The following is a 27,771-nucleotide window of genomic DNA, read 5'->3' as shown; positions in this document are numbered from 1 at the left end:
AGACAAGATTTTTATTGTGGTTGAAATAAAAAACAAACAAAGCACAGGAGTTGATGTTCACAGTCACATTTATTTACACGAGATGTGTTGCAAAGAAATTTGATTAAAACATGCACGAGTGGGGTACAGACAAAGATTGTTTAACTTCAGCTGTCTCAAAAACAACCGCAACAATTGAACCTTGAAACTTTTTTCTTACTTTCATAAAGCAGTACTTTTTACTGCATTTTGTAACAACAACCATCAAAAAACAATTTCACTGAAATCAATGCAAATAGAGTTTCAAGAATAACACACTTTGTACAAAATAATGAGATGACAGTGGGTAAGAACAGGGATGTACACAGCTTTAGAAATCCATTGAGCTGTTGGCCAAATAGTCTTTGCGTCCAATGTTGGTAACCTGTTTCGTCTGCATGGCCTCCAACTTGGGACAATCTGTGATCCTGTGACCCAAACCACCACAGAACGTACATCCTCTCTCTCCTGATGTGAAAACGGAGAACAAAAAAGAGAAGAGAACCAAATATGTTCAACACTTTTGTAAAGACACTATAGAGAAGTCTCACACAACCAGGACAATTCTGCGACGCGTTTAAGACCGTGTTTACTTGTGTAGAAACAATTGTGTCATTCGTACCTCCAATATCCAACATTGTCTCGTCACCCATTTGGAGGACCTGCAGAACAGGAGGAACCTTCTGCTTGGCTTCCACCAACAAGGCTTTGAGATCCATCAGCACTGACTCATCTGTGGAGAAATCACAACCATTTAGACCTTCATTTAGATGTACATGTATTCTGAAAAAATTTATGTTAACAAAAAATTGCTAGAAAAATACAGATAAAGTTCAGGAAAATTTAAATAAAAGACGAATCAGTAAATTAACCAATTAAAACATTTACCACATCCTTTGTTGATAAAGGTTGTGGCTATTCCAGTCTTTCCTGATCGACCCGTTCTGCCTATTCTGTGAACTGTGGAGCAACATAAATGTTATACATACTGTCAAGCATGCCTAAAACTGATACACATGAAAATTATGACATTGGGATGCACTGAAAAGTCCCCTTTAAGTTTGATAACCACGAATCTGATCACACACCGTAGTTCTCGATTTCCTCTGGCATGTCGTAATTGACCACGTGTTGTATAGCTGGGAAGTCCAGACCTTTCGAAGCGACATCAGTAGCCACCAAAACATCCTTCTTTCCCCCTTTGAATGCTTCGATGGCTTTGGTTCGCTCCTCTTGGTCTGAAATGCACACCTGGAGTTTAGTATCGTTGTAACACAACAGAAGGCTACAGTCAGAGCAGCATCTCAAACTGACACCCAGTGGGTAATGTGTGTAGCTGCAGGCGCTCAGCTCGTATGAGGCTGATTGATGAGGTTTGTACTACAAACTGAGACAGAGATGAATGAGAAGTACCTTTTCCTCCATGTATAGCCACGGCCTCCACACCTTTAAGCAGCAGATACTCATGTATGGCATCCACATCTGCTTTCTTCTCTGCAAATAGTAAAACCTAAGACGGTGAAAACGTGAGAAATTAGATTTTTTTTCAAAGAGAGATGCAACTCGGATTAAATGAGGGGTCTACGCACTGGAGGTGTAGTCTTCTGGAGACACTCGAGTAGATAAACCATTTTGGCCTCTTCTTTGACATACTCCACTTCCTAAGAACACACAAATTTAAATGAAATTTGATTAAATTGCAGCATTTATAAGAGCATCAAATCATTGTTTTCATACGGAAGCATTTGAGGATTGTTTTCTCAAAGAAATAGGGCATTTAGGCCGTGTTCTTTTGGACAATAACAGTCACATGAATCTTTTACCTGAATGACGTCCAAGCTCGCAGCTCCAGCGCGGCCCACGTTGATAGTGATAGGCTTAACTAAAGCACTTTTGGCAAAGTTCTGGATCTTCTTGGGCATAGTGGCACTGAAGAGCAGTGTTTGTCTCTGACCCTAAACACAAACATAACCATGAAAATCTAACGTGAAATCCCTTTGAATACCTAAATTCATAATGATCAAGTTCATCCAATGGTTGATAAAAGGTCCATAAAAGATATAAACTATATTAAGGATGCAATTCGTAACTTTCCTTCTCCATCTCTATCTGATACATAAAATTGTAGGTTAATTGATTCACTCAACTTTACATAAATTGAAGTCAAATGAAATCAGACTGGCATTTCCCTCAAAACTGTACCCGACAGCTTAAACTAGTCTTATTGATCAGGTTTCAAATATCACAGCAATCAAAAGAGAAAAATGCGTAGAATTTTTGCTCTGTATATAGAAAATGTTAAGAAACACCACCAGTTTGACATTCAATATTAATACACATTATTTGAATTAATAACATTCAGAAAGTTAAGAAATACTAATTTTATCTTCAGAATAGGTATAAGCAGATATTATTCTGAATAATAGTCTATCGTATTGATATCGTGTGCATTATTTTACGCTTATAGTCAAGCGGCGTAATGAAATATTCTTAAGCACTAAATTTTATGCACTTGCTCAATAACTGATATGTCTATTTTTAACCAAAAAAGTTACAGATTGCAGCTTTAAAGTGATAGTTCACCCAGAAAATAAAAATACAATTTTTATTTCTGGGTGAACTATGATTTTAATATACATCCCTTAATATTAATAACAGAATCATGAAAAATAACCTTAAAGTAAGAGAAGATGGTCCTGATGTCCTCTTCAAAACCCATATCAATCATCCTGTCAGCTTCGTCCAGAGCCAGATACCGACAGATGTCCAGACTCACCATCTTTTTGTTCAGTAGATCCATCAGTCTGCCCGGAGTGGCCACCATCATATGAACCCCACTGCAGTTACACAGGTATGAGGGATTATCAGATGCAGTAAACATCCTAGTGTTTTTTTTAAAGACAGCTGCCAAGAGGAAATTTATTTATTTTTCTGACTTACCGTTTGACCACCTCCATCTGTTCTTTCACAGACATGCCTCCAATACACAAGGCACATCGCAACTGAGGTGCTCCCTCATCTTCCAGCAACTTACAGTAGTACTCAATTATAGTATGAGTCTGCCTCGCCAGCTCCCTCTACAGACGGAAAGAGACAATAATTTTACAGGCTGTTTGGTGCATAACATGGTAATAAACCATCAAGCTGTGAGAGTGAGAGAAAGTGGTCTTACAGAAGGGCAGATGATCAGGCCGTACGGTCCCTCGTTCTTACAGAAAGGCAATCTTTTCTCCTGCTCCAGACAGAACATGGTGATCGGCAGCGTGAACACGAGGGTCTTTCCTGAGCCGGTGAAGGCGATACCAATCATGTCTCGGCCTGAGAGACTAGACAGACCATAAAGCCAGTCATTCCAGTTATATTTCTATTCTGTGCATATTATTCAAAACGCAAAAAACACAACACAAAAAGCCCCTGGGCACTGCATATCACAGGGGTTAAAAATCCTGAGTCCAAAACTTTTTTTTGTAGCGTTGCGAGTGTAGACGCACACGCAGGGTTATTTATCAAACAAAAAACAACATTATTAGAACATTATTTCCCTTGAAACTAACTAGTATTTATATCAGTTTTATACAATATGGTATATAAAAACATAGCTTAATATACAAAATTCAACCACGTTCATCATAATAAAAATACTACTTTTTGAAAAGAAAACAAAAAAGATTGTTTTGTCCTATTGAGGGTGGTATTTTGAGAGCAAAATAAAGTGACTAGATCTTTGATGAATTTTGTTGTCCTAAACTATTTTGTGCTCTAGTAATTTCATCATCAGTTTCATAAGTATAAATGGTGATGATATGGCACAAGTCACATCCACAACACATAGTAATGAGATCAGAGTTTGTCAAACCAGGTTAGCATAAATGAGCCCTCAAAAAAGCAAAAGTGATCACCTCTGAGCTTGTTAATTTTTTTAAAATAAAAATTAGAGGAGCCAGATTTATTAGCTATTTTTCAAACCCATACTGCCAAATTTTGCACTACAAACAGTGAAACGAAGACAATATAAATTCCTATTAAAGCTACAAAGGACACGGACACAGTGAGTGCTTCTCTATTCATTTGTCAGGAATATTAGGCTGCTGTCACCTCGCTGCTGATTTCTTTCTCAACTTTTTACGCTCACTTCAGTGAAAAACGACCATGTTTATGACATAACTCTGTGAGATCGGTGCAATAAACTGTGAAGAAGTTTGAAAACGATTTTGACGCATTAGAAATCGATCGTGAAATCTCGATCCCATGAGCGCCTGTGTGTGACGCGCAGAAGTGGAAGTCTGATTAGATGATTTGCCGAAACAACACAACGTTATCGATCTTTATGTCCCAGTCTCCAATTTGTGTACGTCATATTTGTGATGGACTTCACCCTGCTTCAGGCTTTTAAACTTACTCTTCATCCTGCCGACTGTTTGCTTGCTAATCACCAACGTGACGTCTCCACTCCGGCAACCAAGACCCCCAATTTTAATTCTGATTGACAAGTGATGTTTGTTTGGTTGAGAGTGATAGCTGTGTTCCTCTCATTCAATTGGTAGGCGAACTTATGAACTTGAACTGATATCAAGAAGCTTTTTTAAATGTAATCTTTTTTTAAAGTAAAAAAAATTCTGCAGTCAAACCTTGGAGATCTGGTACGGTGCCGGAAAACTCTAAGCCCTGATATCATAGTGTCCCAAGCAAAACAGCCCCAGATGCTGACTTACATAGTTGGTATTCCCTGAATCTGAATGGGTGTCGGGTGAATGATTCCTTTCTTCTTCAGACCTTTCAGAATGGCTGCAAAAGACCATTAGGAGGAGGCCATTAATGTAAGGCTGTGAATGAGATGTCTCATGTAAAGTAGGCAAAACTGATCATACCCTGAGGAAGCTTCATCTCTCTAAAGGTCTTGATGGGAGGTGGAATGCCTTCACCCTCCACAAGAATATGGTACTTCTTCCGAACTCGATCGTGGCGTGCCGGTTGCATGGTCAGAATGTAACGTGGTGGTTTCCAACTGAAGAGAAGACGGAAGCTTGTTTATACTGAAAAACAAACTAACAAGAGCTTTAGACAAACTGACATGCATTGAAAGTCACTTACCTTGTTTTAATAGGGTCCTCGTATGTGATACCTTTGGCCATTTCCTTCACAGACATCAAAGCTGATGAAGACACACACAAAAGATGTGGTATTGTAATAATACTTAGTACTTGATAAATACATACATAAACTTGGTGAATACTTACCTCTGCCTTCAGCCACGCTCTCCAGAATCTTTTCTTCTTCTTTCAACTGCTTCTCCTTAGCTGACTCCTTACGGGCTATAATATAAAAAAATATATACCATTTTTATTTTTCAATATTTGGACAAGAAGGGATAAAAGAAAATGAATGGTTGAGAAGGCACCACGGCTACATCGCAACCACTAAAGACTACACCATGCTGAAGCTCTTTATTGAATTACTGTGCAAACCATTAAACAATGCACAGAGTGTAAAGACCTTCTGCTTTTTCTTTGAGGTGTTGATGCTGGTCCAGCAGACTGACGTTTGATCGTGGGCCAAGACCTTCATCCTCATCTTTCTGCTCTCCCCCGCTGTCTTTCTGTTCATCCTCCGTGAGCCCTTTTCCACGCAGTCGCATCACCTTCTGTAACTGTTGTGGGTCACATCATACAACAAGTCTTTATTTTAATATCAAGGTAGACCAAACAACAGAAGATCAGTTTGCCTAGAATAACTGTGGAACATGTAACCATGCAAGCATCTGCAAGCCACCGAGATGTCAGAGGAACCAAAACCTGCTTAAGTAAACATTCATATTTTAGAAGAGGTTACCTACCACATGCTGTTTTCTGATCTTAACAGGGACATATGGCACATAGTCATCATCCTCAGATCCCTCCGATCCAGACCTTTCCTCGGTGTAGATTCTCTGAGAATTTGAATAGAAGCATTAACATTTAAACAATCCCCATCAAGCAATACAACATTACAATGCACACAAAGGCCATTTGTCAGTTCAGAAACACAAAGATACTGGTCTTACGGGGTTCTGTTTTTGCATCTTAAAGTTGGGTACAATACCTACTATAGATTAGTATTGATGATTATTTAATCTACTTAGTAAGATTTCAACTTAAATCTATATCAAAGTTTACCAGTTAAGCTACAGGAACACAACACATTTACCATCACTAGTTTATTTTATCACATAGAGAGAAAATATAATTTGTAAATTGAAATATGTCCGACATGTCAACTTATCCGTCTAAACATAAAATAACAACACAAGTTCGCTGAACTCCAAACGTTATAATAATTATAATAATAATAACGTACAAACCAGTTTATAATAATACATAAAACAAACAGCACTACACAAGTAAATACCGAGTACTATTTTAAATACAGTAACGATAAATTAGTAGTAAACACGTCGCTTGAATGTGTTGATTTCCAACAAAAATTAAACTCACTTTTTTCGCGTCCATGGTGGTCGAGTCTATTAAATAACGTTAAATTATTCCCAGGGTTATAAATTTGCGATGATGTTTAGTACTAAAATGTTACAAATAGTAAACTATATTTAAAGTAGCATTGTTTATACTAGCTAGCATGCGACGCTGCAACAGCACAACGGAAGCACAACGCGCTGATTACGTTCAGGTTACGTAGGTACGGTGGCCCAAGAGGACGAAACCGAACGAAGTGTTTTGCGAGTGTTTAACCTTGAAAACAAGGCAAACTATCAAACTTTGTCTCTTTTTGTCTCCGTTTCTCATTGAAATTTCAATAAGGTAATACACACATATACATATATATATATACATTTTGGTGTGATGAAATAACAAAACACGTTTTTTTCAAAACTGTCATGTTTTAATCTTTCGTCCATGAAAGATTTTCACAGTATCAAAAGTGAATAGTAATAATAATAATAATAATAATAAAAAATAAAACAGAAAGCCAACATACACTGGCCAATAATGGTATAGTATAAATCTACATTCCAATGTTTAATAATGTTTCTGGTTTAATATAACCTGGATAGAGTCAAAGATGTTGAAAAATATGAAAGCAAAACAGGTTAAAAACTATCATAATTTTCATCTCAATCCTTCAAAGGAAATGTACTTTCAATCACATACCCAGACCCTCATTATTATAGTTGGGATTTTTACCAGATGTGGCCTGAAATTCAGGGATACACATGTAGGAAAAAAAAAAATGAAACACAAATAAAAGCAATGCTAAGAGAAAAGACAAAGCATTACGAGTGCTTGTAGTACCACTGTGGTATACCTTAAAGCCTCTTAAATCACAAAAAGAAAAAATGATTGCAAATGTAACAGACATTGAGGGGGGAAATGAAGACGGGTCTGAACATGTTACACATCAGTGGAATCAAAAGACACAAGCAAAACAACTGCGAGTGTCTGGACGTATAAATTCAGGTCTGATACCATCATGCATCTGAAACAAGAGTGATGCTGTTCTGAGATGCACTGCTGGAAAACCAACCACAAACGAAAACTTACAACAACAGCATTGAGAACGTGGTCACAGCACAGAACTATATCCAAACCACCACATGGGAGGATCAGCAGGAATATTACCATCAAATTTCAGTCAAGGGAATTTGGCCAACAGCATTCCATACAAAGTGAGAGAACATGGGAGATGGGTATATTTGTCAGTTTTAGGCATCATGCAACGAAAATCGCAGCTCTTCAAATTTCTTATAGAAAAGTGACACAGTCAACGGATACAGGTCTTTAAAATCAGTTCATTTTAGTGTTGATTCTTTTCTCCAAAATAACAAGGATTCTTTTCACAAGTCATACAGTGTAAGTACCGATCTTGTTCTTGCACATGTGCACAGTTTACTTTTTGTGCATCTAAACTGTCAGAAGTGCAACCTTACACAGTCGACTGTGATCATTTCCCCAAATCTGCGTAGCTCACAAAGACAGCTGACAGTTCTACAAACTAAAACACAACAGTCTCTGGTTTTACGTCCGTTATGAATATCAGACGTAATACAGCAATTAGAATTATGTTTAAAAATGCTTTTTTTGCATCTATTCTAAAACGACAGTATATTTGCAGGGTGAGTGGTGATGAATTAAAGTGAATTTAAAACAACAGAAATGCCCTCAAAAGCACATTTAAAAAAGGTTAATATTCACTGTTGTGAATAAAAACATTTTTATTGTAAAATAACTGCTTACATACTACATATAAAGCATCAAGATGGATTGGATCAGTACCCAAACGTGTTATGCCGTAACAGGATGCAGATTTTAGGACTGAGGTCAGGACGCTGTGTGATCCCTCACAAACAAAGGTCAAATGAACAGGTTTGACGATCGGTGGTCGAAATCAAGTTCCCGTGGCTTAGAGGCAAGAAATGGATATGAGAGGAACAACCTTTGAGTCTTAAGTACAGTAACCAAAGGCCAAACTGGTTTTTAGTACAGTCTTGCTGGGGGGGTCTGTTTACCATAACCCATATGTTACTGAGCTGCATTAGAGGGCATCTTTTTGAGGCTGAAGTTGGACCAGTTCACGGCCACCTTCTGTCGGGTCTGTTTAGCAGAGTCAAGGCAAAACCTAAGAAGACGGAGAAAATAGAAGATTAAGCCATGATCTACATTATTCAAACGCAAGCCTTTATTTTTACATGCATATGTATTATAAATGGAAATAAAGAATAAAGAACAGATGACTGAGCTGTACCTCTTGAAATATTCAACCTCACGATCGATCTCATCCATTTCCGTTGGGTCGAGGTCTTTGGGAAGGAACACATCATCTATCAAGGGCGAAATAAAAACACATGAGTGAAATACTGTCAAGATAAAGATCGTGAAACAGATTTACAACTAACAAGACACAACATCACATCACTTACCAATTGCATTATTTGACTTTTCCGACTTGTTTCGGTTTTTATTTTTAGACTTTCCCTTTGGTTGCTGTGCTTGCTGCTGTGAATTGGGAGTGTTTGTTGTTTTAGTGTCTACGTCATGCTCCGGCCTGTTACCCCGTGTGTCCGAGAGCTCATTCTTTCCCCTATGTGTGTTGGATCCTGTGTTATGGTGACCGTTTGAGGCTCCATTAGAGGACTGCTTGCACGCTTTACTCTCTTCCGCTCTTTTATTTACCGTTTTCTGTGAATCCCCCTGTTGTTGAGTCTGTTGGTTCTGTTTCAATCCAGCCTTCGACCTCTTGTCTGCATCGGGCGACCTCGTTTCCTGCGTTTTTTGCGTCTCTGGTGCATTTTTCGTGCTTTTCGTACCGACCGCCTGATCTGAAGTCAACAGTTCTTGCTGCCTCTGATTTTGCTGTTTCTTAGCCTTCTTCGTCTTGGATGCAGTTACACTTGAGGTCTTGGTTTCGGGGATCTCATCCATGAGATTGGCCGAAAAAGCGGGGCTGGACGGAGCAGACTCTGAACCCGCGGCCGGGCATCTCTCCGGGGAGCGCACGCGGATGAGCTTGGACAGGCTAGGCGTGGAATGGAGCCTTTGGATGTCCTTGGCTGCAGTGGTGGTATCCTCCCAGCCGTTGATTATATCCAAATCTCTCTTGAAGTTCTTCAACGAGAGCGGCGCCAGGTCCAAGTCTATCTGCTGCAGATCCGATGAGCCGTTGAGGTGGGACAGCAGGTGGTTTCCTTCGAGCGTGGCCGCCTTCTTGGGGAAGTCATTGACGTCCAGGTTGAGGTCGTACATGCTGAAGGAGGCACGGATGGAGTCTTTTATGGTGTTTTTGATCTCCTCCAGACGGCTGGTCAGGAAGCTGTTCACCCTCTCCAGCTCGAGCTGAGGCCACTCCAAAAGTCTGTTCGCTTCTCCGTCCGGTATGGAGTCTTCTACGAGGTCGGAAGGAGATGCAGAGCGGGGATCGCAGTTGGATACATCCACACCACCCTGAAGAGCCTTCTCCTGATAAAGAGATCAGAAGAAATCAGGCACTGTTATGTTGTTTATAGAAATGAAAACGGATAATGCTGACAGGACTATGACAGGCAACTTCAACAGAAACTATTTCTGGAAATCAAACAAGACCGAGCTTGAAAAGGCACAATGTGTGTATAGGAGCAAAATGCAAAATGTTTTCAAATGTATTATCCATTTTCCTAAAGCTGTAATTTTTTTTACATTTTATTTTTATTTTACACCTAAATGGCATTAGGTGGTAAGGTGTGTTGAACACAGAAACTATCACAAAAATCAAAACTATCCAAGACATCTAGTATTCGTTGAAACAGAAATGTTACCGTCACACTTAACAAGGTAAATGTATTTATTTATTGTTTCTGGGTTTGAACAGGGTCGTAGCAGGCTGTTTTGTTTGTGGATCATAAAGTTGTAATTGACTTAAGTCAAAAATGTTGGGTTGAATAATGGTACTTAAATAATTGTATAAAGTTAAACATTAAGTACCTTAATCATACTTTGTTTTCATCACAATTTATAATAATAATAAACCCATCCAAACTAAGAAACAATAGAAATGTAACTCTGAGCAATTATGTTATTACATAATTGTCAAAAGCCTCAATTACAGCTGTCCATATGCCTTCATTTCTGTGCGTTTAGGCAGTGTGTTTGAATGAGACCTTAAATTAAATGTTTTTTTATTTTAACAACATCCATCCATCCACTTTAAACAGTATTAAGAGTTTCTGAGCTCTTATTGGCTGTGCGTTTTTTATTATTAGGTCCAAATCATCCCTTTCAGACCCATTTTAATATAAATTTCACTTCTTAATAAGCAAAAAAATATGTTGGCACAACTTCGCCCCGCAACTCAGTCAAGAGTCCATAATCTTCAACTGTCTAAAAAAATTTTGTATGCATAACTACTTGGATGAGCCAAAAAGTTGCTAAAATGTGCAGCATCACTTTTCAAGCCACTTAAAACTATTATAGAAGCAACTTCTAGAAAAGCAGAAGGCGTTACCTTTTTCTTCTGTTTGTGGCGGGCACGTTTGGCAGCCTTGGCACTGTTGACGGGTTTAGGTTCTGTGCTGTTGATAAAGTCCAGAAGCTCGTCTACGTCTCGATTATCTATGGCACTTGGCATTGCCGGATCCAGGTCCTGTCTCTGAGGAAGCTCCTCTTTACGCCGAGTCAATCTGGTCCGAAGCTTCTCCCTAATCTCAGCATAGTTTCGACTGGTGGGCGCAGCTGGGGGCTAAAAATGTACAGAACAATATAACTTACAATAGACAAGAGTACCAACGATCGCAGATATCAATGGCAGCAAGAAATGTTTGAAGCGTAAAGACAATTGTACCGCATTATGGCCGAAGAACTCGCAGTAGCAACAGTCACAGTATTTCCCGTCCTTCTGATTGGTGGATGAGGATGCACAGGAGCTACGTTCTGAGCTGCTGTCCTCGTCCTCTCCCTCTTCAAGCTCACATGGCGGGGCGTGACATAATGACCCGTTGGACATTTTGTGACCTTTACACGCCTGGTCCCTGCTCATACAAACAACACAACTTAGTTGGTAGGAAATTAAAAAAATGAAATTGAAACCCACCCCCAGCACACATGCACACGTGTATTTTAAGTGATGCTAACCTGCACGCCCCAGACGTTACGTGTCCAGCATTGGAGGATGCTACAGAATTGCCATTACTGTGCCCGTTGCAGGGGTGACTGCAGCTTACGAGCGAGTTGCCGAGTTTGCCGTGTTGCGTGTTTACAGCAGGAATGTGGGAGTTCTTGCACGCGCTGGGTTTGTGAAGGGCCACCGGACTGTCTGCCCCGTTTGAGTGCTTAACTGTGGGAGATTGAATGTTTGGTACCAGCGGGGAGAGGGGAGCGTGTGATGCTAGGCCCGGACTAGATGTGTTGACGTGAACGTGTTGACTGGAGTTTTGCTTGGGAGGCAGAAGCGAGGAATGCTGGGAGGAGAGACCGGTGGGACTGTTGGGTGGCACGGACAGGTCTGCAGCTTGGTGGTGGTCGCCTGGGTGGAACGCTTCACCTGTGGAAAAACAAAAATATTAATCTGATAGTTGTTTTGAAGAGACGTGCAGTCAAATTTACAACCTAACTCCTGTTACTTAAGATGAACTGTTTTTGAAATAAAAGTTCTGACTGAATGCGATTGAAGATCAAAGAAAACCTGCTTATGTTGTGGGTTTAAAGCTGTGTGTCTCACATCCATTAATTCATGCAGTGCAATATGCACACACAAAAATGTGTGATGTGTAAGACGTTGTGGAATAGAAAATGCGTAAATATTGTTCACATTAAAGAGACAATACAGTCATGCTCTAACAGTTAAAAAATCTCCTCCAGCTTTTTATCCACTAAAAGTTGTGTTTCTAAAATTAGACCGAGCACTTTACAAACAAACAAGCTGAACATCAATAGAAAATGTCAAATAAAAAACATCCAATGCTCCTGTTAACTGACGCTATTTCAACACATCTAAAAAACAAATTTCATATGGTCTTCTCACCTGGAGGAGTTGGTCGTCGACACATTGTTTTGAAGTGCTTTGGGTTGGTCTTACATAGATCAGAGGAAGCGGAAAGTGTCCCAGAAGACGGCGCACTAGAATTCTGGGATGCGGGATGACTGTAGGGACAGACCTTGGTCCCGAACGTTTTGGCAGCCTTCCCAGGAGCATCATGAGAGGATCTCTTCTCATGGCAAGATGGTCCCAAGGTTCCGCCTGGCGGGATGAGAAACATTTATTTTACCGTTTAATTACCTGTTAAAGAACCGCATCCTGTATCCCTCACGAATAGCTTAGACAAACAAAAGCTATAAATAACTGACCAATCTAAATCAAGTATTCCAGAGAAGAAAACAGGCGTACCCTGTGAAAGCGTGGATGTGCTGTGGTTGCAGTGAGATCCTCCATTAGAATGAGCGGAGTTCCACAAGCCCGAGAGTTTTCGCGCAGACAGGAAGGAGCTGGGATCCCAATCCACCGAGCTATGCTCTGGGTAACCATTCCCACAGCTCTGAGACTTACACGAGGAGGAGTGCGACAGCGGTACCTGGATGACAACACAAATCCACCTCGTGAGATGTCAATCAAATGAGCCTATGAAATTGTAAATCACGACATTGAGAAAGAAAAACATTTCGACAACATTAACACAACGTAATGCTTGCTGTACTGGATGTGTCAGTGGTATCAGACTGTATAGTGTGTAGTGTATACAGGTTTGTCCTCAATGACACACTGAGCAGAGATCTGGGTCTAAAAATAAGAGCAGAGTTTCGTCCACAAGCAATGTCCGTGAAATGGTGTCATTTGTCCATTCATAGATCACAAACTTTGCACCCCTATGCATGTCAGGTGGCCCAAAAATTATTTAAGTAAAAAAACAGACATGGCAAGCTCATGACACATAAAAAGTTGTTCATGTTCTTAAATAAAAAAACAATACATGAATATAGTTGCATAAGATGTGGCTTCTTTGCTAGGACACAGTGTTAGAGAAATTGACTTTATGCATCCACTGCAAAGGATCTTGGACTGGTTTCTCAAAAGTAAATCACAAAGCGGTTGGTTTGCCACTTGGTTTGACAGTTTCTTAATGCACTTACATTCATACAAAAACTAAATAATTTGAATAAATATGCAGAGAACAGAGTTAGAGGTCTTAGAGGCCCTAGAACTCATGAAGCATATCATTTTTGATCAACCCGTTTCCACAAACGCTCCTTTTCTGTTATGCATTTACGTGTATGCATTTGGCAGACACATTTACCCAAGTTCATTTCAAAGTATACAGTACATTAGTTCCCAGTAGATCAAACCTATGACCTCTGCGCCACTAATACAACACTCTAGAATTCAGCTACAGAAGCCGCAGTGTTTTCCAACAGTGTTTGTCCCGCTCACCTGTGTGGTTTGCTCTTGAACCGTTCTCCTCTCCTCCTCCTCCACACTCTTCCTGCAGCTTTGACAGATCCACAGCGGCACCTCGCCCAACAGCGACTGGGACAGCGAAGGCACGGCGTCCGCCAGCTTGCGGCCCGGAACCTCCCTCAGCAGGGCTTGGGAAAGGGCGGGCACGGCCTCTGCCAGCTTGGAGCCGTGACTGGGGAGCCCGTTCACCTGGCCTGCCCCCCAGTCCTTGAATTCCCGGTGGCACAGCAAGCAGCAGGTGTGCATGGACTGCGAGAAAAGAGCAAATGAGGTATGTTACAAAGATTAAGTGTGTAATGTCTGTGCCTCTGGCGTTACCAAACATAAACACAATTAATGCTTTGAAACAGGATGGCAGGCCAAATTAAATGTCATGATATTAAAGCTGTGCAGTTTGGGCCAATAAACAGAAGACGCTGATTTGCTTGGTGTCAGATCCAAAACGGAAAACTGCTCTGTCAATTTGTTTTCATTGTTTTAAGTAATATCGCATTTTATATCGAGATATTGTTCATCGTAATTTGCATCCTCTTGATGAGACTAATACTATAAGTTATGTATAGTCAACGCTTTAGATCTAGTTTTAGGATATTATAATTTATATTATATTTCAATTATTAAAATGTATGCTCAGATTTGTTTGTATAAAGTGTTGAAGTAAAACATGGCGGCCCTACGTTGTATTAATACTTTTCCCAAAGACTAAGATACTGTTCATTGTTTGTAAATATACTAGACATTGATTTTATGAACAAGCAAGTGATTGCATTTCACACTTTTCTACAACGTCAGCCATCGTTTTTAACAAATAATACTAAAAACAAAACTGAAGCTGGCCAAATGGTTTTATTAACACCTTAATTTTTTTGCTGACATTGTTTAAAATGATTACAGAAAGTATTTAATTCCTATAGAATGTGGCGATACTTCGGCTAGCTCTAGTTTACCAACACAAAACATTGAATCCATCGAGTAAAAAGCAGTTGTGTTGTAGTTATAGTTGTCTGCACGTATTCAAACTGTGAATTACACCAATTCAACAGTATGATATGACACTATAAATGTCACATAAGAAAAGATAAACAATATTAGCAAGTGGGCAACCAGGCATTATCTCAACCAATGACAATACCAGTTTAAACACCATGAGGTGCACAAACGGATGGTAACCGCATCTATGCACTGTGCACACGGGCAGAATCTCTCTAGTTGGGTTAATCAGTGGAGTCCAGACAGCACAGCAATAATTTAGTAGCCACAGCAGTGTTAACACTCGTTAGCTTTGTGCTCGCCAATGGACTTTTCGTTTCGTTTCGTGTAAATCTGAGCACTCAGTGTCACGAAAACGTTTAATTGTGACACTGCAACGGGTTGTTAAAATGCTTTAAGGGAAATACATTTATTTATATGGTACTGGTGGCATAGGTGGATAGCGAGCTGGTGCTGCTCCGCCCGGACAGCGATGGTATACGTTAGACACAAAAAACGCGTGATCATAACGTAAATAAGCGCGAAAACACACATAACCGACCGCGAAATATCATCCAGGTAGAGCCGGCCGTTGAAACGGTAATAAATCAAACCGCCGACGGCGAGAAGCGGGTACAGGACGCGATCTCGGATGGAGCGTTAGCATTAGCTACCTGATTGGTCCTGCTCGCTCCTGCATCTCCTCCACCGCCAGCGTTACCGCCGCCTGCCGCCGCCGCTGCAGCTGCTGCCCCCGTATCGTCGGGCTTCTTCGACAGGCTCTGTCCCGACGCTAAATCCTTGGCCCCGACGCCCTGCTGCTTGCTTTTTTTCCTCGCCATCGATTTAGTCCGCGTAATGCCCGTCGGCCGGTCACCAGGTTGTGTGCAAAACAGTTTCGGTTCTCGCGGGCAGTCGCGAACGCTCCGTGCTCGTTCGCAAGGCAAGACAACAGTGAATATGGCGGAGGACTGGCGCACGCACACACGCACACACACACACACTCAGTTGAGCAGCAGGTTCAGGGGTCACACCTACTGATGGCAAACGGCTTCAGGAAGGTTGAGAGACACACGAGGCTCCATGTTTAGTGAGGGCAAGATTTCCAGGTAACAGAGTGCAGTCGGTCAACTACAGTACTGCAGGAATGAAGGAGAAATATCAACATAGTAAACACGTGGAAGTTGAAAACATAATACATGTAAATACGTATTAATGGGAACGCATGTCATTTCTTCACTATTTTGTGCTGTTTTAATTTTAGGTCTTTTATAGAAATCAAATATTTATACGTTAACATCATCAATGTTTCTTGTTCTGTAGGCTATGTTCATGTTTACACAATATCAAATTGTCTATACATTTTTGGGATTTGATCTAGATGTATTTTGGACATTCCAGTCCAGTGTCTGTTGACTTTCAAGAAAATCAAACCTCAGGAGTGACAAAGTCTTCCAACAGCAATGCGAACGCATACTAGAGACATCAAAATTGTGATAAGCGAGGTTATCACATAATAAGAATGGTTGAACTTTTCCCAAATACGTTTAGAAATATAACTGTTGTTGTATTGCTTAAAAGTGAATATTAACTTTTTTATTTGCAGTATTTGAGGTCTGGTTTCATGTTATTTTGACCTGTTATTTTCTTCAATTAAATGCAAATTTTTTATTTGAAATTTGGAAGACAAAAATACCATTTCACAGAATAAAAGAAAAAATAACCATTTGACCTAAACGTATTCCTTTAGTAAATTCGTAAATAAATAATTTAGACACTTTCCACACTGACAACAATAATTCACATGCAGATCTACCCTCATTTTTGAAGGAAAAGACACCGCAATATTTAGAAATGTATTTTTATTTTAGAGTGGAGAAATATGAATAGCTCATGATGAATACAGTGAACACAAATATTTCAGTCTTGATTGTTTTTTGGCAGTGATTAGGAAGAGAGAAAGATACATAAGGCATGATTTTGAAAGAATGTATTTCACAGAATGTCTATTTTGAATCGTGTTCATGTATTTCTGGCCATCAGCACCTGAACTGTAATACCAATGCCTGAAGATTCAAGCACTGGAAATGTCAGACTTCATAAGCTCTTAAACAAGATGACAATGCCATTTCAGAGATGCACTATTTTATAAAAAACAGGCCAAATTTTGCTCTTGTCTTGATTTTCTATTTTAAAAAACATTGTGCTCCGAAATTGATGACGTTTGTGAAACAAACCCATGGATTGCAACACTTTTCAGGAAACACACAACGGTTAAAAATATCAATACATCTTGTTGCTTGCACATTAATTTAACCTACAATTCAAAACACAGTATTTTTTCTGAGTTAAGTGAATACATTTTTGGAGGCACATCTTTGTCTCGTGTTCAGTCTCATGAAACACATAATCAAAGGCATTAAGGTCAGGAAGAAGAGGGTTTGTATGGGTTGTGTACAAGTGTACAATGGCTTAATGTGAGTACTGAGGTGAAACCATATATACAAACACTGCCCGTTGCCTCTCTTTGTTAGTACCAGGATTTAAGTTTGAGTTGCTGCATAAAAATCACGGCCATCATATTTATCTTTTTTTGTCTCCACTTTTGTCATCAAACTTTCAAAACGCCACAATTCATGTCCTTGGCTATTAGCTTGAATACTTCTGAAGAAACCGGTCGTAGGCATCGTAAATTGCTTGCCTGCAGGTCAACAATCAAACGTTCATTTTGTGTTAATGAATATATTCATAATTTTTTTATTTGACCATAATATAATAAGTGAACAGGATGAGACTACAGAATCTGGGCTTACCGAAACAGTCCTTGTTTGAAAAGATAAGCGCTAATGTGGCCACCGTTGAGGTAGCGAACCTCACATCCAGGCCAGATTTCCTGTAAGCTACGAACTCCTGTGCGGGGAACGTAAGCATCTTCCTTCGCCTGGACTATAATGATCAGACTGGGATCAACAGGCACTGGAAGTACGAGAAATAATCAAGCCGTTTCTAGAATAAAAGCTGTCAAAAATGCATTTGGAAGATTCAAGATTCTCACCTGAAAAGTTAGCAATGTGTGTACATTCATCCATAACTCCCTTCATGAAGCACAGAGATTCTCTCTGCAGCGAATGCTGTTGGCCGATCCGCGCGTGATGCTCTTAGCATGTAGCATGTCTAAATGAGGCCCGCTGCTGCTCACAGCAGACAGCATCTGATCGAATCCATCTCTGTCTCTCCTACCTATCAGCAGGGTCGAGTCTGGGGTGTGGCGTCCAGAACACGAGGCTGAGGAGCGTAGCCCCATCTGGTCCCTCTCTGATGAGCGGATGTTAAATAGGTCATGGGAGAGATCCAGGTCTGAGAGCTTGTCGAAGCTGCCTGGGGCATTTTTCACGAATTCCTGGCCCATCCGGAAAGAGTCTGTCTGAAATTCAAAGGCGTGACTGTGAGCTGCGAGTTACAGTATGTGTCAATAATGCTGCACCTCTGTTTTTCTTCAAGTTTAAAGAAACAATATGATTTCTGCAAACCTACCCCACAATACTCCAGCATGTTAATGATTTCTTCCTCATACACTGTATGTGCCGCATACTGCTTTTCAAGTTCTCTCCAATTTACAGCTCTACTTAAAACACCCTGTGGACAAGCAGAGATTTACATTTTCTTGGATTTGTTAATAGGTTGAAGTTATTAATATGAGGTTGAGAAGCATGAGGGAGTCACGAGCGAACAATAGCTTTGGTATTGACGTGTTTTGACGGCTCTCAGTCAATTGAATGGAATGAAGATATTGTGGTTAAAGGTAATAATAGCTCAGTGGTTTAACTGATGCCGTCTTGAAGTCCTGCTGGGTTCCTGGTGAAGTTTCTGTTTATGGGTTTGGACGTCATAGTTATGATGTAATGAGCATAATTGTGATGTCATCTCAAATGTGAAGTGATTTAAAACGTTTCAAACTTAAATATGACCACTATTAATTTTCTTCCCACGTAATTTTCGTTTATTCATACAGATTTGGAACAACTCGAGGCTAAATAAAGACAGAATTTTAATTTTTGGATGATCGGACCCTTTAACAAATTCAACCTCAATGTAAAATGTTACCATAATGCATCTGACTTGTTCCTGCTAAAAAGAAAACATTGAAACCTTACTGTGGTAAAAACACTTGAGGCGGTAGTCCATGACAAACAAGGAATCAGTGGAATTGGTTTGGGCCAGTTAGTTACAGCTAATGATGCCATCTGAAAGTCAATAGACAAGTAAATCAATAATAGATTTCAGACTGGGATCTTTGACAGGTTTTCATGGCCTGGAAAGGACACAGAGTCAAATGGAACCTACATGTCCTCCCATTGAAATGCCAGTCATCCCCAGAGGCCAGAAACCCTCTCTCTCCAGCCAGTGTAACAGAACGGCAGACTCCAGGATAAGAGCCCCGCCCATCACAAACAAGTCTGATACATTCTTCAGACTGGAGCGTCTAAACAAAAGCATGTATCATACACTAAACACGTGCTACTCATACTAAAGCTTTATTGCTTTTTTCACACGGTGTCAAGATTACAGATATTATGAGATGACAACTCTGAAAGAACACTTACAGTTGGTCCTTAGGTTTCCTGTATCCGTGTGCGGCTCAGAGTCAAGGTGGTGTCAAATGAGATCTATAAGTGTTTAAGTAAGTCACCAGCCTAAACTAATATACCTGTAGTTTAGCATTTGCAAGGATATAATATGGATTTTCCAACAGAAGTGAAGCCATCCCAGATTCCTTTACCATTGGTCTAGCCATTAGTGTTCGTCTTCTCCAGAAAAACTGGAAAAATGTACAGAACAATAAAACAATGATGCGACATGCTGATTCTTTGTTCGAACATCTTGGCACACTTACGTGATCTCCTGTTCCCGCCAGGTGGATACAGACCGGCCTGTGCCTCTTCCATTTCTTAGGTACAATGAATTGGAATCTAAGGGGGGAAATTACAACCAAATTCATCTTTCAGACCATTTGAAAGTGCTTTGAATACAAGTTACTCAATAAACCATAGTAATCCTTTGCATTTGCATGAGGTGTTTGTGGATGACGATTGTGGTTACCGGGCTTTGATGGACTCTGTTGGCAGGACACCTGGGAGGAAGTGCTCCAGCGGTGATATGAAATGACCATTGTGAATTTTGCAATCAGTCTGATCTTCTACCTGCAAGTGCAGTTGTCTATAGGGTTATTCTAGACTAGAGTGTTAAATAATAATATTGAACAGTATTTGCATTATTTTTTCTTGTTCGTCTAAGGATTATTATATGTGTATCAACTGTAGTTATTGTTAACAATAAGCTTTACACAAGTGTCTCTTACTTTGTCAATAAATATCGGGTAATCCTTGGGTACCAGATCCCCGCATCTCTCCCTGTTTCCAATGAGTTTCCGGAACTCAAAAATTCTGTAATGATTCAAATCATTCAAATAAAAACGCAAACAATTAAATAATGATGAAGTGTGTGTATTTATTATAGAATTTACCTTTTCAGGTCTTCTGGCTTTCCCCACCCTTGGATAAAGAGTTTGGTGAGGAGAAGCTTTCTGTAAAGAACATCAAGCCGGCTCACACCCATTGACAATAACCATTCTTCTGCCAAAAAAAAACCCAGATCTTATCACAAGTAAATGACTATTTTGTCAAGCAAATTGGCTTTCCACACAAAAACAAGCCTCTTAAAGTAAACTTAAAGGTGTTTGTGTGGATAAATGTAACTGAAAGGAAAAAGCCTCGCACAAGATGCTTGGCATTACAACGTCATTATTTGGATGATTTATGAGGAAAGACCATTTGAAGTTTTTGACATGTTTCAAATGACATTCAATGATGACATATAAAAACTGACGTAGAAATAGAGTTACAGCTAAAACTGTACATGATACACACGCTTAAAGAACTAACTGTACACCTGCTGTAAAATGCAAATGAAGTCCCTGCTATTTGAAACTTTAGAGGGCGCATTTCACCTTAAAAACACAATAGCTAACAGTTTCGAATTGAGTAAACAATGACATTTCAATGAGTTTACAGTGCAAATCTAGTTCTTGTCAGTGACCTGAACATTATCAATTAGCTTCTCACTTCCTGAACACGAACAGCTTCTAAACATCTTACATTCACTGTGTGTAACACATTTCATCAGCTGTCAGTAGTGATGGAGTTGCATTAAGCTTTCCAAACTGCACGACTCTGTCAATCTTTAAAAAACATTAAAACAACATCCGGACGAATACACGTAAAGAAATAAGTTTATACCTCAGGCTAAATGGACGTAGATTTGTGTGTCTTTGTAGGAAGTGGATCAGTACACATGTCAGAGGGCAAATTCCATCTGCTGGTTCAGCGCCATCCCAGCGTTCACTGCCGGAAGGGACTCTTCTTCTACGGTTATGATCGGTTGGGCTATACACGACCAAGTCAGCAGGTGGCAGTGTCGGACATGTCAGTGCTATCTAGTGACAGTCGTGTAAAACTAACATAAAAAATAATAACCTAATCATCAAATTAAAGTCGTGTCATTCATTATTTAACGTCCTTGTACAAACAGATTTCGTAACATCTATTAAAGCTCACAAAATTTTTTTTTTAACATTAATAAAGCAAGCTGGTTTTACACTGACCATCTGTTTCAGGAGTCAGCGTGTGTTCTGTCACAAATAAATCAATTGATACTTTCCAAATCTAAAATAAATATGCATATAAACGTTTAAATGCATTACTTATTTTAAATAGGTAATGTTATATATATATATAAATATATCGTTTATAGTTTTTAACAGATTTTACTTTCATTCCTTGCTGTTGCACTTTTAGTTTATTCTGTTATGATTAAAGTTTTCCATTTATGTCACTGAAACTGAAGACAATGAAAACTGTAACAAATAAAAACAATTGTCATTAGATGCAGACTCCGCCCCTTTTCACACAGAAAAAAAACAACAAATTATTAACATTTGTTTATATTAAGGATTCAGTATTGCAAACCGCATTACAGACCCCCATTCTTATATTTCTGGTCACACGGCAAATTAAGCCCCTTCATCGTAATCTGAATTAATGTTGGCTATGTAAAAGAAAAAATAAAGGTCTTTTTGCACTTAAATAAAGCAACACAAATGGTTTGGTCGGCTTTCGTTTCACTTCACTTTCCATTTTTCGGAGTGTTTTTAACTTATGATTTATTTGTTTTATAGTTGAAAACAAGCGGAGGTGAGTGGTGGGCTGAATGCCAATGGAGGCGCGATATTCGCTAGGTCATCTCGGACACTAATACTGAACCAATTATTAACCGTTTCTTATCGTCCATTCATTAAGATGAAACTTTCCTTGTGGATACATTGTCCCGTGGCGTCCTGCGCTGTTTCTGAGATCTTGATAATCTCGTGACGGGTCTTTAAAACTTTCTCCTGTTTCTGCTTCACTTGGGGTCTCTTGCGATAGAGACGTGTGGTCTGTAAGCATGGCAGGCTTTCTCAAATCCTTTCCTCGTGTGCTTACAGTTTTACTAGCCACTGTAATCTTAGGAATGAATGCCAAGTCGTTCCAGAAGTATTTCTTGAAGGATATTCTTGCGGTTTACGGAGAAAACGGTTCGCTGGAACTCAAGGGCATTAACAGTTTATTGAACGCAATCTTGCACGTAAAGCCAGTGGATTTAAACATTGCTGTGCATGCTCAGGTAATCTCTTTATAACTTGTTTTACATACATATACATGATGTTATATGACTGTATTCAATTGGATAATAGGCTATTCTGTGTCCCACATGGAGAGCAACGATCCCAGTACATCTGTCTCTTTAAACCGTGTGTTATAGTGTTTGTCCGGAGAACAGATTCTGCTCCACTATGGTCTCCAGAACCTCACTTATTTAACACAAGATCACTTGGTCAGCATCTGTCCGGCTCTGCTTAACCAGGCGGTATTGCCACCATGTCACACAGAAACTCCCGGACACAGTGATTCCATTCCACTTCATGGTGGGTCTGTACTACATTTGGTGGATCTTCATGATCTTGCAATATTCAATGAACTTTCTCCTTATTTAAACAGCACATTTCAGACTTTGTCCCCTCTCTCCATAGTCATGAATGGGGTTGTACTTTACAAACAACAACTGATTTGATTTATTAATAAGCATTATAATATGGCATATATGGTTACAATTGAAATAATTTACTTGGACAATGATTTTAAAGCAAACCATCACACACACATTCGACATATATTTCATTCCATGGACATCTTTTAAATGCATTTTATAATTATTTATAATAATGCAATATATTTATTATATGCTATTGCAATTATTTTAGAATAAACATTTGTATTATTTAGTTTATTTCACATAATGCATGCACTTTTTAACACATAAATCAAAAATTCATTGAAAGACCACATCAAACATTTTTTAGAATTAATTTGTCACACAAGAGTGTTATATTTCTGTATTATTTTTGTATCATGCATGCTGTTTTTGAGTACATGATTAATTCATTGAAAGACCACATAAAACATTTATTAGAATTAATTTGTCACTTAACAGTGTTATATTTCTGTATTATTTATTTTATTATACCATCATGCATCCTGTTTTTTAGGACATAATTAATTTATTGAAAGATCACATAAAACTTTTATTATAATTCAGCTGTCACACAACAGTGTTATAAATATTTTAATGAACTAGTAGAGGCAAAAAGGTGATTTAACCTTTAAAAAAACACAGCGACAGAGTTATCCATACAGTAATTTTATTACAAAATATCTAATTTGTTTTAACATTATATTTTGTATTATGTAAAATGATTAGTTTTAACACAGGTCGGTGTATTTACTAATTTTGTGTATGGTTTTATGTATAATTTCTGTTTTTCTACATACAGTATGGGGATATGGCTTCCTGGCCGTTTCAGTTATTAACCTGGCTTCACTGCTGGGTCTGGCTCTCGTTCCCTTCACTAAAAAAACATACTTTCCCAAAGTGCTTACATACTTCATTGGTCTGGCTATTGGTACGCTCTTCTCCAATTCTGCTCTCCAACTTATACCCGAGGTGAAATAGTTCTTTCATTTATCCGTTCATTCATATTGTTCTACTGTTCATTTAGGTCAGGCTAGGAACATTCCTGTAGACAACCTTGTTGGTCACTTTGGTGATAGTTCACAACTGTGACTCTTTAACTTACTCTGACACAATTACGTATTATTCATTCGTAAAGTGAAGAATCCCTTTGGTGCAGATAATTATTTTCAGCAGTTTTGCTAAATATACGGTCAATGAAATGCAAAAATATGCTATTTTGTATATGTGAAGGTCTTTATGATTTGTGTGTGACACACAGTGTTTGTTAACCTAACATGAACTCATATCGTGAATGTGTGCACGGGTTATCAGCGAGCCTCCCACGAAAGCATCATTACATGACTATGACTTTTGTAAATAAACAGGCCCTCGGGTTCGACCCAAAAGTGGACAAATACGTTCCTCAAGCCGTTGGGATTTTCGGTGGATTCTACCTGCTCTACTTCACCGAGAAGATTCTGAAGATAATTCTGAAAGTTGAGCACGAGGTGGGATTCAAACATATATAACACCCTGTAGATTATACCTTACTTAATATGATGAAATATCTGTTTTCCATGTATAAAAATATACTACAATATATATCACAAAATCATTTTAATCCTGTCCACTTTAGCACGGTCACTTCCACCCCACAGAGAATGTTCAACACAATGGTGTTACTAGTGTGGCAGATCACAACTTCAAGTTTACCAACGGCGAGAAGACCAGCATATCATCCGACTCTCAAGTACAACAGGTACAACTGCTCAGATCCAACATAAACTACAAATACTACAATCTGACAAACAAATGAGGTATAGTCTAGAAATAGTTATCATTTAGAGTACAAATGCAATATGTACAAACAACTGCTCAACATTAAATACTTTTTTAAATGACTTACTTCTATATGTATATTTATAATGTAATTCAGAAGTGCTTCAGCTTAATGTAATTGTTTGCATTTTATATAGTAAAATAACGGTAATAAAGTATACTTACACAGCCAAAAGAATAAAGATGCTTGCAAGCATTTATGAAATGCAACTATTACCAGTTTAAGAATTAAGATCCAGTGTATGAAATCTCGGTGAGGTGCGAATTGGTGCCTCTCCTCCCTTTCAAAGCACTACGGTGGCTGACAAGGACTAAGATGTTGTCACGTTTTCGCTTCTTTGCCGAAGGTGATAACATATTTGTGAAAGCGCTCTCTAGAGAAGTTTGTCCATTTAGGGCTACTGTAGAAACAACATGGTGAATTCCATGTAAGGGGACCCGCTGTGTATGTAGTTAGAAATAGCTCATTAATAAAAACATAAGGCTTCATTATGTATACACTTCTAAAGACATATTTATGTTGCATTTCTGTCAATAAATCTTTCACAAAATGACACATCGGACCTTTAAGTAAAGGTAAAACGGTTTGTACAACATCAGATGAGTAGTCAGTGGTTAAACTGAAATGATGTATCACGTGCTTGGCCTTGGCCAAATATATTCCTTCTAATGCTAATAATATTCCAATATCAACTCACTGTTAAAGTTATATTAGGCAACACGATAAGGGTTTGTGTGATTGAAATGATACGCTACAGCCTAACAGGGTTCCTAATGGGTGCTGTATAACACTTTATGAGTTCAAAGTGAAGCACATAGTGTACATGTCAGCGGAACCTACAGTCGTACACAGCTGTGTTTACTTACATCTGTCACAGCTTCCAGCAGCGACAACATTGTCTTCTGACCTTTGACCTAATTCGCAAGCAACGTCCTATCGGCTTGTCTTCTCATCCCTGTAACAATAAAATTTGGCCCTTGGCGCTTAAAATAATAAATGAAACGTGGAGCCCAAGCCTTGGGATCAAGGAGAGGGTAGATCACCCAAAAATGATCAAAATTCGGATTTTACTCAACCTCCAGTCATCTTAAACATGTAGGAATTTCTTCTGCAGAAGATATTGTGAAGAATGTTGGTAACCGAACAACGGCGGTACCCATTCACTTCTATTGTAGGGTCACAAAATCATTGTGACTAAATGGGTACCGCCGTTGTACGGTTACTGACATTCTTCCCTTTAAGTTGTGTGGTTGAATAGGTTTTAACAAGGTGATTTGTGGGATGTATCTTCTGAAATGCTGGTCTTCGCTTGTGTTAAAAGACCGTGTTGTTGCAGGGGTCCTGCATATGGCTCAGAGGAAGACAGCTGTCCAACGTCAGGACGGTGGCATGGATGATCTCACTGAGCGACGCTCTACACAACTTTATAGACGGGCTGGCAATCGGTGCCTCGTTCACTGTGTCCATTCTCAATGGCTTTAGCACCTCTATTGCAATAGTCTGTGAGGAGTTCCCCCATGAGCTGGGTAAGAGAAATTCAGCCAATGAGTCTCAATCCAAAAACGGGTGGTAGGTTTATGATTTTGCATAGTTAGGTTGGGAAAATAATACGGTTTGTCAACTTTGAAAGGGTTGAAAAAATGCTCGGAAACGGTCACCACATGCATCTTGTTTGAGGCCTTCTGTGCTCCATCTCTCCCCCTGCAGGTGACTTTGTTATCCTGCTGAATGCAGGCTTGAGCGTTCCACAGGCCATCTTCTTCAATCTGCTGTCTGCAATGGCCTGTTATCTGGGTCTGGTTCTTGGAATCCTGCTGGGCAGCACTTTTGCCCCCAATGTGATCTTCGCCATCGCCGGTGGCATGTTCCTCTACATTTCCTTAGCTGACATGGTAAGATAACTGTCAACGATTTTGCTCATCCATTTTTGCCTTATTATTAATATTACAGCTAGCTATAACTGAGCAATTTGCAAAACTTGTATTTTTACAGCTAAAAAGATTGCTGCACTCCACACGAAATGTCAAAGGAATTTAGGGAGTCAAGACTGACCTCTCTCTTTCTCTCTTACAGTTTCCTGAAATGAACATGATTGCACGAGAACACGCAAAGAGCACCAGGACAGAAGTTGTTTTCTTCTTAATTCAGAATGCTGGACTGCTCACAGGATTTTCCATCATTCTGCTCATCACCATGTTTGCTGGCGAAATAACCCTGGACTGATTCTTTCTGTTCGTTTTCTTTACATCAGCGGTTCTCAACTGGCTTTGCATTAGGATCTATAGTTCACATTAGGTGTCGAGAAGCGACACAGCACCAAAATCATTTTTCGTACAAAAGTACATCAAAATGTACTATTATTTAAAAAAAAATTAACAACATGCAAAGTTAAACATAGAAAGTGATTTCATGTAAGCGTAGATATGAAAAAAGTGGGATTTAGAAGTCTGGCAAAAAAAAAACTCTGGGGCATAAAGCTGTATCAATGAATTTGGGCCAAAATACAGTCGAGTGCACAGCCAAGATGCCAGCGACGAAAATGTGGGACACTCGCTTTTAAAAGTAGCGCAATTATTTATTTTAATATCCTTATGATTATATGATTAGTTGCATTTTAATATTTAAACTAAGCATCAAAGCCCAGACCTGTGGAGATCCACCAGTTGAGAACCCTTATTTAATATTTCATTTAGTGCCTTCCCATTCCAGAGGATACTCTCATATAAGTTATTTATTTGAGACAAGATCTACTTTGTTGCTTTTTAAAATCATTTGTTATGCAAGAAACTTGACGAAATCATTAGGTGTAACATTGATGATTTATAAAAGTCGATTCTGAATTCTTTTGTACTGTTGTAAATAAACTGCTCAGACCTAACCAGGTTTTGTAGAAGGCACTGACTGTTGTATTTATGGCTCACACTTGCTGC

The 27,771-nt window shown here is 39.2% G+C and overlaps 4 protein-coding genes across 4 annotated transcripts; 1 reads left to right on the top strand and 3 right to left on the bottom strand.

Annotated features, from left to right (window-relative positions):
• Positions 1–50: 50 nt before the first annotated feature.
• Positions 51–6,682, bottom strand: LOC130437839 (probable ATP-dependent RNA helicase DDX41). Its single transcript, XM_056769470.1, has 17 exons — positions 6,489–6,682; positions 5,852–5,944; positions 5,512–5,665; positions 5,256–5,330; positions 5,110–5,170; positions 4,887–5,023; positions 4,731–4,803; positions 3,191–3,344; positions 2,959–3,095; positions 2,693–2,855; positions 1,842–1,973; positions 1,608–1,679; positions 1,432–1,528; positions 1,107–1,256; positions 907–978; positions 641–751; positions 51–486 (listed from the first exon to the last, which is right to left on the bottom strand). Exons 1-17 carry the CDS (start codon positions 6,501–6,503, stop codon positions 350–352), a joined length of 1,833 nt encoding a protein of 610 aa, XP_056625448.1. The 5' UTR covers positions 6,504–6,682; the 3' UTR covers positions 51–349.
• A 320-nt stretch (positions 6,683–7,002) lies between these two features.
• Positions 7,003–16,153, bottom strand: fam193b (family with sequence similarity 193 member B). Its single transcript, XM_056769469.1, has 10 exons — positions 15,570–16,153; positions 13,900–14,175; positions 12,862–13,045; positions 12,499–12,714; positions 11,610–12,018; positions 11,320–11,506; positions 10,984–11,217; positions 8,927–9,962; positions 8,752–8,827; positions 7,003–8,625 (listed from the first exon to the last, which is right to left on the bottom strand). Exons 1-10 carry the CDS (start codon positions 15,735–15,737, stop codon positions 8,529–8,531), a joined length of 2,883 nt encoding a protein of 960 aa, XP_056625447.1. The 5' UTR covers positions 15,738–16,153; the 3' UTR covers positions 7,003–8,528.
• A 587-nt stretch (positions 16,154–16,740) lies between these two features.
• Positions 16,741–21,316, bottom strand: abhd18 (abhydrolase domain containing 18). Its single transcript, XM_056769513.1, is given in 14 exon segments — positions 16,741–17,596; positions 17,709–17,871; positions 17,951–18,037; positions 18,040–18,319; positions 18,430–18,531; positions 19,050–19,139; positions 19,240–19,378; positions 19,500–19,527; positions 19,630–19,714; positions 19,790–19,865; positions 19,996–20,096; positions 20,255–20,339; positions 20,420–20,528; positions 21,192–21,316. Coding segments are annotated over 13 exon segments (1,380 nt in total). The 5' UTR covers positions 20,512–20,528; positions 21,192–21,316; the 3' UTR covers positions 16,741–17,544.
• Positions 21,317–22,158: 842 nt separating this feature from the next.
• Positions 22,159–27,738, top strand: LOC130437815 (metal cation symporter ZIP8). The gene is made up of 8 exons (XM_056769432.1): positions 22,159–22,614; positions 22,753–22,915; positions 23,822–23,991; positions 24,387–24,509; positions 24,638–24,760; positions 26,178–26,367; positions 26,549–26,733; positions 26,915–27,738. Exons 1-8 carry the CDS (start codon positions 22,396–22,398, stop codon positions 27,062–27,064), a joined length of 1,323 nt encoding a protein of 440 aa, XP_056625410.1. The 5' UTR covers positions 22,159–22,395; the 3' UTR covers positions 27,065–27,738.
• Positions 27,739–27,771: the final 33 nt, after the last annotated feature.

This window comes from Triplophysa dalaica, chromosome 16 (genome assembly GCF_015846415.1).
Source record: "Triplophysa dalaica isolate WHDGS20190420 chromosome 16, ASM1584641v1, whole genome shotgun sequence".
NCBI lineage: Eukaryota > Metazoa > Chordata > Actinopteri > Cypriniformes > Nemacheilidae > Triplophysa > Triplophysa dalaica.
The sequence above is the reverse complement of the archived record's forward strand: the minus strand, read 5'-3'. Positions and strand labels throughout refer to the sequence as shown.